The sequence below is a fragment of the Mangifera indica genome, chromosome 3 (genome assembly GCF_011075055.1).
Source record: "Mangifera indica cultivar Alphonso chromosome 3, CATAS_Mindica_2.1, whole genome shotgun sequence".
Taxonomy (NCBI): domain Eukaryota; kingdom Viridiplantae; phylum Streptophyta; class Magnoliopsida; order Sapindales; family Anacardiaceae; genus Mangifera; species Mangifera indica.
Genome location: NC_058139.1, coordinates 6,447,493 through 6,459,052, shown reverse-complemented (window position 1 = coordinate 6,459,052; position 11,560 = coordinate 6,447,493). Strand labels below are relative to the sequence as shown.

General features: G+C 34.4%; 2 protein-coding genes across 2 annotated transcripts; one reads left to right on the top strand and one right to left on the bottom strand.

Moving 5' to 3' along the window:
- Positions 1-198: 198 nt before the first annotated feature.
- LOC123210496 (pentatricopeptide repeat-containing protein At1g80550, mitochondrial) lies at positions 199-2,304 on the bottom strand. Its single transcript, XM_044628885.1, has one exon. It carries the CDS (start codon positions 2,214-2,216, stop codon positions 912-914), a length of 1,305 nt encoding a protein of 434 aa, XP_044484820.1. The 5' UTR covers positions 2,217-2,304; the 3' UTR covers positions 199-911.
- A 7,360-nt stretch (positions 2,305-9,664) lies between these two features.
- On the top strand, positions 9,665-10,512 carry LOC123210936 (ethylene-responsive transcription factor ERF084-like). The gene has a single exon (XM_044629435.1). It carries the CDS (start codon positions 9,665-9,667, stop codon positions 10,502-10,504), a length of 840 nt encoding a protein of 279 aa, XP_044485370.1. The 3' UTR covers positions 10,505-10,512.
- Positions 10,513-11,560: the final 1,048 nt, after the last annotated feature.

The window sequence follows — 11,560 nt, the reverse complement described above, 5'->3', positions numbered from 1 at the left end:
ATTTTATTTATTTTGTCTAACGGCTGCGGCGGATTCCTCACACAAGCCAAGAGTGAGGAGTCCGCCGATGACTCTAGATTCATCCGTTGCGAAAGACGGGAGAAGAAGGGAAAAGGAAAAGAGGAAGAGGAAGAGAATAAGAAACAAAAATAACAAAAAAATATCTCTCTAAATGAATAGTGCACTGATCCAAAGAAGAGAAAAGTAGAAAGAAACTTGTATATTACTGAAAAACTAATATAACATTACAACTAATTTATAGTATTACAGAAGAGATAAAACCACATGTTTATGACTTTCAATAGCATCAACAAAGTATAAAAGCTTCAAATGCTAGCCAGGGTATAAAAAGAATAAAAGCTTATGACTTGCCTCCATACAAAAGTGTTTAAATACTATGAAGAAAAACAGAGTTTGCTGAAGCAAGGCTACTGAACGCACTGACAAACTTTCACAAGAGCAGATGATCGATGCAGCGTATAACAATTGCAAGCTACATCATTTATCATGTCCAGACCTGGATGCGATGTTTGCAGCATCGTCAATGGCATTCCGTATACTCATGAGGATATCACCATCTTCTACCAAAATCTAATCGCATAGGCAAAACTCTTGCAACCACATCAACTAGTATTATGTAAACTCATGAGGAAAGCACCTTCTTCTACCAAAATTTAATCACACAGCCAAAACTCTTGCAGACACCACATGATCACATACTTGCTTGTCATTAGGATTCGGCAAGGTGTGATCTTAATTGCAAAGTTGCCTTCCTGATTTCCCATCAAATATAACATTCACCCTTGCATTAACATCATCATAATGTTGTGTTAACTTCTCTGTTAATAGGATCTGGGTGAAACTAAAATCGTCTTCTGAATGAACATTGTTCTCACATAATGATCCACCATCTAATCCTCTCCTTGCACCAGCTTTGTTCCCAACTCTGCTCTTGGCCTAGGTGAAAGACCTTTAGCTAACATCTCTTCATCATACTTCCTAGCCTCATCTAGCATACCCTTTTGAATTAGAGCATCAATCAAAGCATTGTAAGCAAATTCATCTGGGCTACACCCAAGCTCTTCCATCTTCTTCCACACCACAAAAATTGGTCGAAGAAAACCCCATCTCTCAAACTTTCTCAAAAGCATCACATAAGTATCCATCTTTGGCTGAATCCCACTTTCAATCATTCTATCAAACAATCTCAGAATCTCCCTCGGCTTCTCAAGACATCGAAAAAGGCAATGATAAGTAAACACATCTGGCAAACAACCCTTCTTAGGCATTTTACCAAGGAACTCATATGCTTCCTCCATCCTCCCATTCTGACACAAAAGCTTGATAATGATATTGCAAGTCACAACATTAGGTTTACAACCAAACTCTTGCATCTCACGATATACCCTCAATGCAAAATCAACACCCTCCGAGAGCCCAATGGCATTAATAACTGTATTATATGCAACCACATCAATCTCAATCCCCTTCTTCTTCATCTCCTTGTACAATTTCACTGCCTTCCAAGGCTTCCCACTCTTGCACACAATATCCATATATATTGAATACGAATGCAAATCTTTAACAACACCTCTCTTATCCATTTCCTCCCAAAACTCCCTACACTTACCCCACCACCCCATCTTAAACAACCCTCTAAGAATCATATTATAAATCTTTGTACAATTGTTATTAAACCCCACAATCTTGTTCTCCCCAAAACACAATTCTTGAGCCTCAATCACATGCTTATACTCACAAAGAGAATCCACCAAATTACAATACGAAGTATCATCTCTCAAATTAAACTCACCCAATCGATTAAATGTATCAACTGCTTCATTAACAAGATGCGCATTTACATAACGCTTAAACATGACACGAAATGTGGCATGATTGGGAAGTGAAAGGGGGTTTTGTTTCATGCGGTGAATTAAGTTCCAAGAGAGATCAAATTCAAAGAACTTACCCAAGATATCAATCATACGATTGTAGGTTTCGGTAGTGTGATTAAATTGGTGGTCCGTTTCGACCCAGTTGAAGAACTCGAATGCGCGGTTCCAGTCATTGGCGTAGGAGGAGAGAGTGTTGTGTACAGTTTCTTGGTCAAAATTGTGAGGATTAGAGTGGAAATAGGAAGTGGGAAAGAGAAGAATTTGAGTGCGGGAGCGAAGAGAAATTCGGTTAAAGCAACGAGAAATGGTTGAAGAGAACATCTGAACTCTAGTACTGTTATGTTCCGTGCTATCTCTCAATAGCGGCGGCTTCTGTGAAAATTTTCACTACTACTCGTCCCCTTTTTGACAACGCAAATATTTAAAAAATAATAGTCGATTGTAAAAATATTTTTTTTACCTGTTTATTGAGGGATGTAATATTTTGTAAAATTTTATATTATTTGAAAATATTGAAAATGGTTGCAAAATGTAAAAATAATGTCTCAAATATCTTAACCTTTTATTTATTAGATTTTTCTCGATCTCAGAAGCTGCCCACATCATGAAATATTCTCTTTATTAAAAGCCCAAGTAAGAAAATAATTTCACGAACTGAAACCAACTTGGAAAGGCTTGTTATAACAACAAAGATTTTCAGATTTCAAATACCGAATGAATATATATTTTTAACAAACATCCTAATCCTAAAATTTCTAGTTATCTCTACGTTGGAAACAATTAAACAAATCCTCTTCTGCAAACACTTTCACGTACGTTACTGTTGTTATCTAATTAACCATTTCTCATGAATGGCATGCTGGTATTGACCCATGAAAAGTAACACCAAGATCAGACCACCCACCTGCAACGGCAACAGTTTCTCGGAGAAGCAGCAGTTAAAGCTCTGGCAATGCCTGTCCGCTGAAGGTAGCCATCGGATCAGCATTACCAAGAGTAGTGATATCGCGAGAAGTGCTAAACGAGTTGTCTGTGCATCGGCTATTGCCGTTATGCTGCTATGGGAAAAGAAAATCCATGGAGGAAAGAGATGAATTATGATCACTAGAAGAACTGGGAATGGTCGAGGGTGTAGGGTGAACAAGTTAAAGAAACTAGAAACTCTGTCGTAATTCACCATGAATACAAGTTTTTTGTAAAACAGTTTTGAGAAAGATTTTGATTGGTTATTTTGATAGAATTTTCAAAAAGTCTTATTGAGGGAGAATTTCAGTAGAGAATTATACAATCTTATAATGTTGAAAGAGATGGATTTTGTTAGAGAGGAAAGTCTTAGACACATTACAGAGACTTATCATATCATTTATGTATTTATTTTATAATAATTTATTATCAAATTTTTATTTAATAGTTCATTGAATTATTAAGTACAAAATATTAAAATTATGTAAATAAAGAAGAAAAAATTATAAGCAAACAAAATTTTTACCTCATAATTAAATTTATTACTTTTGTAATAAATTTCCAAAACATATGATAGAAAATTCATATAAAATTATTTTTCTGAGAGTTGAATAGGAGATCATTTTTTATGAATTGAAGACTATAATGATATATAAACAAAGAAAAAGGAAAAAGTGATTGTTTAATTGAGATGGGCTTTCTAGGCATTGATGGGTCTGATGGGAACCGACCCGTTATCCATCCACTGACGAGAGCGGAAGGTAATCGCTGCTCTGTTAAACCAGCCTCACGCTGTGCCCTCCACTTTAGGACCCAAGTGATCCCAGCCTACGCCAGGGCCACTTAAATCAACTCTCTACTTGGACTGGGCGAGCCAGAATTAGCCCCAACAAGCCCGACCCGAGATAGCCCATCCAGCATCCAATCACTTTTTTGCCCCACTTGGTCATAGGCCCTCGTGACTGAGCCCGGCAATTGCTATGCCCCGCCAGATTGTTTATAAAGGATTGTGCATTCTCTTGCTTTCTCCATGTGGGATAAATTGTTTACTTTAATAGCACCTTCCCAGTTCTCACCTAACAGCACTCGACCACCCAACTCAAAGCTTTCAACCAAAATTGGCATTTACACATTGAGATGGGAAAAATAGAACATGACCAAGATGCAATGTTCGACAAAACAGCAATATCCGAGGTCTCTGGAAGTGGATTCTCACCTCTTGATGATGTGAAGTCGGGCATATAAGGAAGTCATTCAACTCGTTGACATTACAAGTTCATGTTGTTTAATTAAAGGTACGTTTTGCCACTATTTACGAGGGCAGAGGTAGTGAAAGTTAACGAGGAAGTCAGATTTGACCATTCTGGAAACTCATGCATAGGGGAATGCTTATCTTATATTTTGGCTTCGATTTAACCTGGTTGGCTTATCCTAGGGAGCAAGCCTGCCTGTCTATGCACAGTTGCAGTGATATCACTTGCGTATAATGTTAGATTGGCTAAGAAAAAAAGAAAGAAAAATACCTATAAGAAGTGAATATGCATTACAGGGAGCTACTAATTGAATATGTGAAGAAAGGAGGTTGTAGATATTTAAAGAATGTGAGTTGTAGTTGATTGCAAATTTGCAACTCTAATGGGAAGTCTCCAAACACTAATCCTAAAGTTCAAAAAAATTAAAAAAAGAGTAAATCACATATTTCCCCGCAAGGTTTAGCCCAAAACACTTTTCCACCGTTTGATAGGATAAATAACACTTTTTTACTCAAAATCAAACTCCTTTTAAAATAAAAATCTAATATAGTAAGTTTAAAATAGTAATTTTATCATCTAAATTTTTAAAAAAATTAAAAATAACTTTTTTACAAGTTTCACTTAAAATTTTAAAATATAACAATTTGATTATTTTAAATATTTGAAATTTTACATTTTAATCATTACAATACATTAAAAACCTTAGTCGTAAAAAACGTTCGTCACCATTGTCATGACCTAACTATCATCACAAGTATGGGTTTCCATCACTCTCTCTCTTTGTCATTTGAGTTGTTGTCAACAATAACTTAGATGGCAACAAGAGAGAAGGTTGCGGAGGCTAAAACTCATGACAAAAGAAAAGTAGAAATAGGTTGGTATACGAGAGAGGATTGATTGTGGGGTGGGTTGCTGAAAAAAGGGAGGTCATTGAGGCCAACTAATGATTCGATGAAGAAGGTAAGAGTGGAAGAAAAAAAAAAAGTTTTATGCAAATAAAATATCTAAATTGTGTTTTTTTTTTTAATTTTACTAATTTAGGATGATATGATAATTTTGAAAAGTGAAATAATTAAATATATTATGCTAATTTGATTTTTCAACACTATATCAAAATTATTTTTTGTTAACAAAGTTTGATTTTTGGTTGAAAGAGTATTTTGGATCTAACCTTGATAGGGAAAACTTTTTATATTCTTAAAAAATAAAAAGAAAATTGGGTTTGATCAAATCATGATCAAGATCAACATGTCCAATTTTTAAGTTTGACCAAAATTGTCCCACACCTCAAAATTACTATTCTAATGAAAAATAAATCTATGTTAGGAAAGAATATTCAATTAAACCTATAAATTGACTCAAAGAAGAAGGTTGTTAAAAAAAATTTGCTTGCTCTCTTTACATATTCCATGAGCCATGGAAATGATATAGAGGATCATTCGTGTATCTGTATCAATATCATCATTTACACCAATATAAACACAAACGTTTTCAAAGTAGAAGAAATCATAAAGATATCATCATACAACTTAATTTTTTTAATCTTCTTTCTTGTTGGGATTTTCCTTCTCTTTCTCTTTCTTTCTCAAACCCCCCATCTTAAAATGGGAATTGAACCCCATCTTTGTATTTCTCTTATACCAATACAATATCTTTGCTTCGCGTGCTTCACCTTCACTTAAACTTACACTTTTATTTCTCTCTTATGTTGGGAATCCCATCCTTTTTTTTTTTCTTCTGAATCTTTCTCCCACTTAGAGCTATAGTATTTAGACTCTTACAGACCGACATTCTATTTTGTCCAATCGAATATTGCTTCAAATATCAAAATAAGACTTGCCCACATTCACCAACACCTTAAAAAATGTCTCATATAAAAAAAACCCTCAAATAAACAAACAAAAATATATCTATTTCTTTCTAGGGTTTTGCAACAAGCGAAGAGGAGAGAAGAAGAAGATTATTAACTTTTTCAGAGTTTGGACGGATAGTAATGGATAATTTCAATGGTCCACTGATGATTTCTGTGTACATTGATTAAAGTTGTTTGACATTGTGTCTACCGTTCTATTGTTAACTCAAGTAAAGATTCAATAAAAGAAAGTTACATTGTTTTGGATAGTCTTTACTTGGAATTTGAAACCTTGGTTTTGTAATTAGTTGTCCAAATAATATTATATTATATTGTGTGTGTGTGTCTCTGTAGATATATATATATATATATATATTATTTATTTATTTATTTATTTATTTATATATATGCATAAATTTAGATGAGAAATCGGTAAAATAACTATACTTCATCCCTCTACAAGTTACATTAATTTTAATCAAGCAATGCAAAAGTCACAAATCCTATGTATCGGTTTGCTTTAATAAGACAAAGAGAAGCTCAACAAACCATGAAATAGTATCTGTGTAAGTGCTGCCAGCTTCTTTTTTTTTTTTTTTTCGCAAAGTAACATTAATTATAATTATAATTTAATAAAATTAAGTAATTAAATAATCTTAAAATAGTTTATGAATAAATTTAAAATGATCAATAAAAATAAGTCAATAGGCTACATATGCATATTTTGGGTAAACGATTTAATGTAGATTTTAGGTTATTCGATCTTTGATTGAGATAACTAATCTCCTATAAATTGAGTAGTTCGTATTTTTGAAACCCTAATATTACAATTCTTTCCATTGAAAATTGTTATATAGGGATATTTCAAGAAAGAAAAATTAGTCATTACATATGAATATTTTTCAAAAAGTGATTTTTAAGGGCTCTTCAGATAAAGAAACATGACAGATTTTTCTATAACCTTACTTTGATTTTGTAGTTAAATTAAGAGCAATGCTATGTATACTAATTTTTGGTACACAATTCATATACACAGTAATGTATCATCATGTAATTAGGTAATTTTAAAACATGTGTCATCATATGATAAAGAAACATCCAATCACATGATAACACCTCATCTGTGTATACAAATTGTATACCAAAAATAGGTATATATAATTTTATTGTTAAATTAATTAGTAATTTGATAGTCTATATTTTTGTGTGTAAATATAGTTAAACCTAGTTGAAGTATTACATGAAGTACCAAAGTGGAATGTCATAAATTATAAAATTTAAATTTTGGAATTGAAATTAGGACTTGAAATTTAATTTTAACTTAACGGTTGTCAATTAAGAAATTAAACCTTAGAATTAAGGATCAATAATAAAAAATTATACAAATTAGAGATTGAATTATCTTATGGGTAAATCGAATATTGTAATAAGCATCAATTTCCAACTCAACTTGAACCTTGAATTGTCATCATAAATACTTTTAAAAATTTTATCAAAAATTTACCTATTAACAGTTATTCAATGTCTACTTCATCCATTTGTACCTAAAAAGTTAACTAACACCATTTATCATGTTAAACTTTTGTCACACTAAATGCAAGTTCAAAATTTCTATCACGTCTGTATATAAGAGATACATGAATTTTTTAAAATTAAAAATAGGCCAAACAACTATTTCCCACCCAAGGTTTAGCATTTTTTCAAATGTCCCCCCTTTAACTATGGAAACACCAAACACCCACCCATGACCGGCTAGATTTAACAAAACTCTAACGGTGGTAAGGGTAAAATCGTCATTTTTGCTATAATATTAAAAATAAACTAAAATAGAATATATTTTGCCCCTCTATACTTTAAAAACTAAAATTTTCCCCCAACCTAAGTTTTAAAAAACCGCAGTTTCACCCTAGGGTTTGGTTTTGAAATCTCTGGCGACCTCTCCGGCTCCGTTGCTGACGGCCTCTCCCTCCCGAAGCAACCTCTCCTTCCGACGAAGTTCTTCATCTCCCACGGCGTCTCCGGGCGTCGATCGGACCTCCAAATGGGAGGAAAGAGATCGCCGGAAGGAGAGGTTGCTTCGGGAGGGAGAGGTCGTCGGCAACGGAGCCGGAGAGGTCGCCGGAGATTTCAAAACCAAACCCTAGGGTGAAACTGCGGTTTTTTAAAACTTAGGCTGGAGAAAAATGTTAGTTTTTAAAGTTTAGGGGGGCAAAAAGAGATAAATTTTTAGGCGTTAGAGTTCTGTTAAATCTAACCGGTCATGGGTGGGTGTTTGGTATTTCCATAGTTAAAGGGGGGACATTTGAGAAAACGTTAAACCTTGGGTGGGAAATAGTCGTTTGGCCTTAAAAATATATATTTTATAAGTTATGCAATCAAATAATTTTTATCAACAAAATGGAACATTACAGGTTACAAAATTTCGTTGTGGAATCTAATTTTATATTCAACAATATTTTTATTATCATTATATTATTTTATATTATATATAATTTGATAAAGGTTAGGGGCTTGCCGGTTGCAACTAGGTTTCAAGTCTATAAATCTGACCCTCCATCATTATATCATCTAAAAGATCTCGATCTATCAATTGTTCAACATTTTATACCGAAATCCACCGTTTGTTGTTTAAGATAACCATTTCTTTATGAGTTTTCAAAGGATTTTAACAATAAAATCTTGTGTATTTGATTTTTTTTGTATGTTTTATTTTTAATAATTTAACTTCAAATTATTTTTCTTTATAGATTAATAATAGGTTATTCATTTAAATTTGGAAAGAAATAACTTTTTTTGAATCAATCCAACGTTTAAATTATATAAATAATATTAGAAGGTTGACATGTTTTTTGAAAGTTAAATAGACAAACATAAAAAAATATATATATATGTTTTTTCATTTTCCATTCTACAAGTATTTTTTATAAAAATTATTTGTTCTTATTTCAAATTATTTTAAAAATAAAAAATAAATCCCTGCGCTACCGGGAAGTAGTGATTGATATGGGCAGGACCTTTCATGCATCGACGCTCTACGCCATCATCAAATCAAGGCATCTTGTAATACACAGCGGTTCATTAAGTGCTTGCCTACGGATAATCTGGTGTGCCAGGGCAACACCTAAGCATTGTCAACGTATTAAATAAACAAAACCAAACAAAAATAATGTAAATTTAATTTTGCATTGCAGGAGAAGCTGCTAGTCAGTCAATGTGTCAAACAATCTTTTCTCTTGACGATACTCTGACGATTTTTTTCAAGTACTGCCTAGCCATATCAAATCCTCGAGATTATGCACTTCTGTGTTGCACATCAAATCACCTTTTCGCCTCTTTGCCCTTCACTTTTCTGTTTATTACACTTATGTCCCTCTCATTCTCATTAAATAAATAGGCTGTGAAAAATAATCTCTTTTCATTGGAAATTTTAATCTCTAGAATCTACTTCTCACGGGAATTAAAAAATCAATTTAAATGCATAAATCCCTTTTGCCAAGAAAGGACATGCATGTCAATAAAAATCGAATACGGTCTTATTGAAATGAACGGCAACATATTAAATAATATTATTTCGTTTTAAAATTAATTCATCTGCCACATTTTAATAATTAATTTATTTAGTACTATATAAGCTGCCAACTCTTCCGCCAATTCTTCAGCCTCATTGAATTTCTGTTTCTTCTTCTCCATCTAACCAAAAAATGCAGAACGCTATCAATTCTCAAACCTTTCAACGTTTCTCGTTCCGAGCCACCGAAGCTCCGTGTCTTTATAACTGTAGCCCTTTATTCGGCGGTAGTTTTCTCTCGGTCTCTTCACTCCCTTATCAAAATTACCTCTGCCCTCCGAATAGTTTTCCCATTTTGACCGATATTTCGGGCGGGGCTCTGTTTGGTCCGAACAATAAAGTTTCGGAGGCCGAAACTTTGCTCGAAAGGAACAATTCTGTGACCGAAGCTGAAACTGAGATTGATCGAACTACTCCTGTTCTTGATGGAATTGCTGCTGTTGTTGGGCAAGACGTTCTCTTTGGAACGAACAAGGCGAAATCTTCTGAAGCCAGTGCGAAACGTTTTGGGTCAGGTAGCAAAAACAATAATAACGATATTCCGGTGCAGAAGAACTACAGAGGGGTGAGAAAGAGGCCATGGGGGAGGTGGTCAGCGGAGATACGTGACCGTATAGGGCGGTGCCGTCATTGGCTGGGAACCTTTGACACGGCGGAGGAGGCAGCCCGTGCTTATGACGCGGCCGCAAGGAGGCTGAGAGGGTCTAAAGCGAGAACGAACTTTGAAATCCCTTCAGTTTTGCCACTTTCATGGCCTTCTAACTCGTCTTCTTCCTCTACTGAAGTGAAGAAAGTTAAGGGCAAAGTGAGTAACGCAAGGAAGTGTTCAGTGGTGACCTCAGTGGCTCATTTATTTTCCAATAATTCTAGTGTTCTAAAAGTTAACGGAAATACTAATCAAGTGGAGCTCGATTTGAAGCTTGCAGTTGGATATGGAAACAGAAATAGAGCTCCATCAATGGCCACGGTTTAGTGTTCTTCTAATATATTCACTTCCCAGATCTAATGTCTTTAGTACTTAAGTTTTTTTTTTTGGTCTTTTTGGTGTATTTAAATGTTAGTTTCAGGCTTATGGGATTGGTGTTTCTTTTTGTCCATGTGCATGCAAGAAAAGCAGAAATATTCCCACAGTTTGAAACTAAGAAGATGATAAGAGGAAGTATATTAATATTAAACTAAGAGCATTTTGGCATTTTCTTCTTTCCCGTGTAATTAACAGAGATTGAGAATATATGCTGTTACTTATACAGACGTGCAATTTCATGCATTCAGTTTCTGAGTTGACGAAATCAGATTTTTCTCATCACTGAAGTTGAAAACACCAAACACCAGTTGAGTGAGAGTAACATGCAGAAAAAGCTTCAGACTTTTCACAGTTGGACCTTTGAATAATGAATATAAGTACTAGTTGAAATCTGAATCTCTGAAAAACTTTCAGTTCAGGTGCATGGATACAGAGTGACCTTTTTGCTCCGTGCGTTTTGTTGCCAAAAGAAAAGCAGTAGTTTTCGACTCGAAATCCAATTAACTCTAAAAGTTGAATGGATGATCTTACTCTTACGTCCATATCACTCATCATCATTATTTATGTACAAACACTCCAAGTAAACACAAAAAAGCCTAGAGAGACCTCGGCGCCGGCGATGATTTAGGCGAATGGCTTTGGAAAGTCGCCCATGAAAGGAGGACAAAGATAAGTCATCAAAAGGGGTGAACAGTGAAATGAAGCGCACACGATTAATTCTACGGTTTTCACTGACAGAGGGAGGAAGGAGAGAGATGAGAGATTGTGGTGTGGGTTTTTTCGCATTACGCCAGCTCTTTAAGATCTTTCGTTGGGTTCAAAACCCAAAACACATCATTTCCTCCTCCTTATTACGGTTGCGTCAGTGACAGTGACTGGGATTTTTACTCCATTGAATTGCTTTTGCTTGCAAATCCATCTTCGTCTAAGGGGTGTAGTGGATATACAAATCTTTTCTCTGCGGGGAGCAAGATTTGATTCAGGGCAATCGATTTTGAAGCTTTT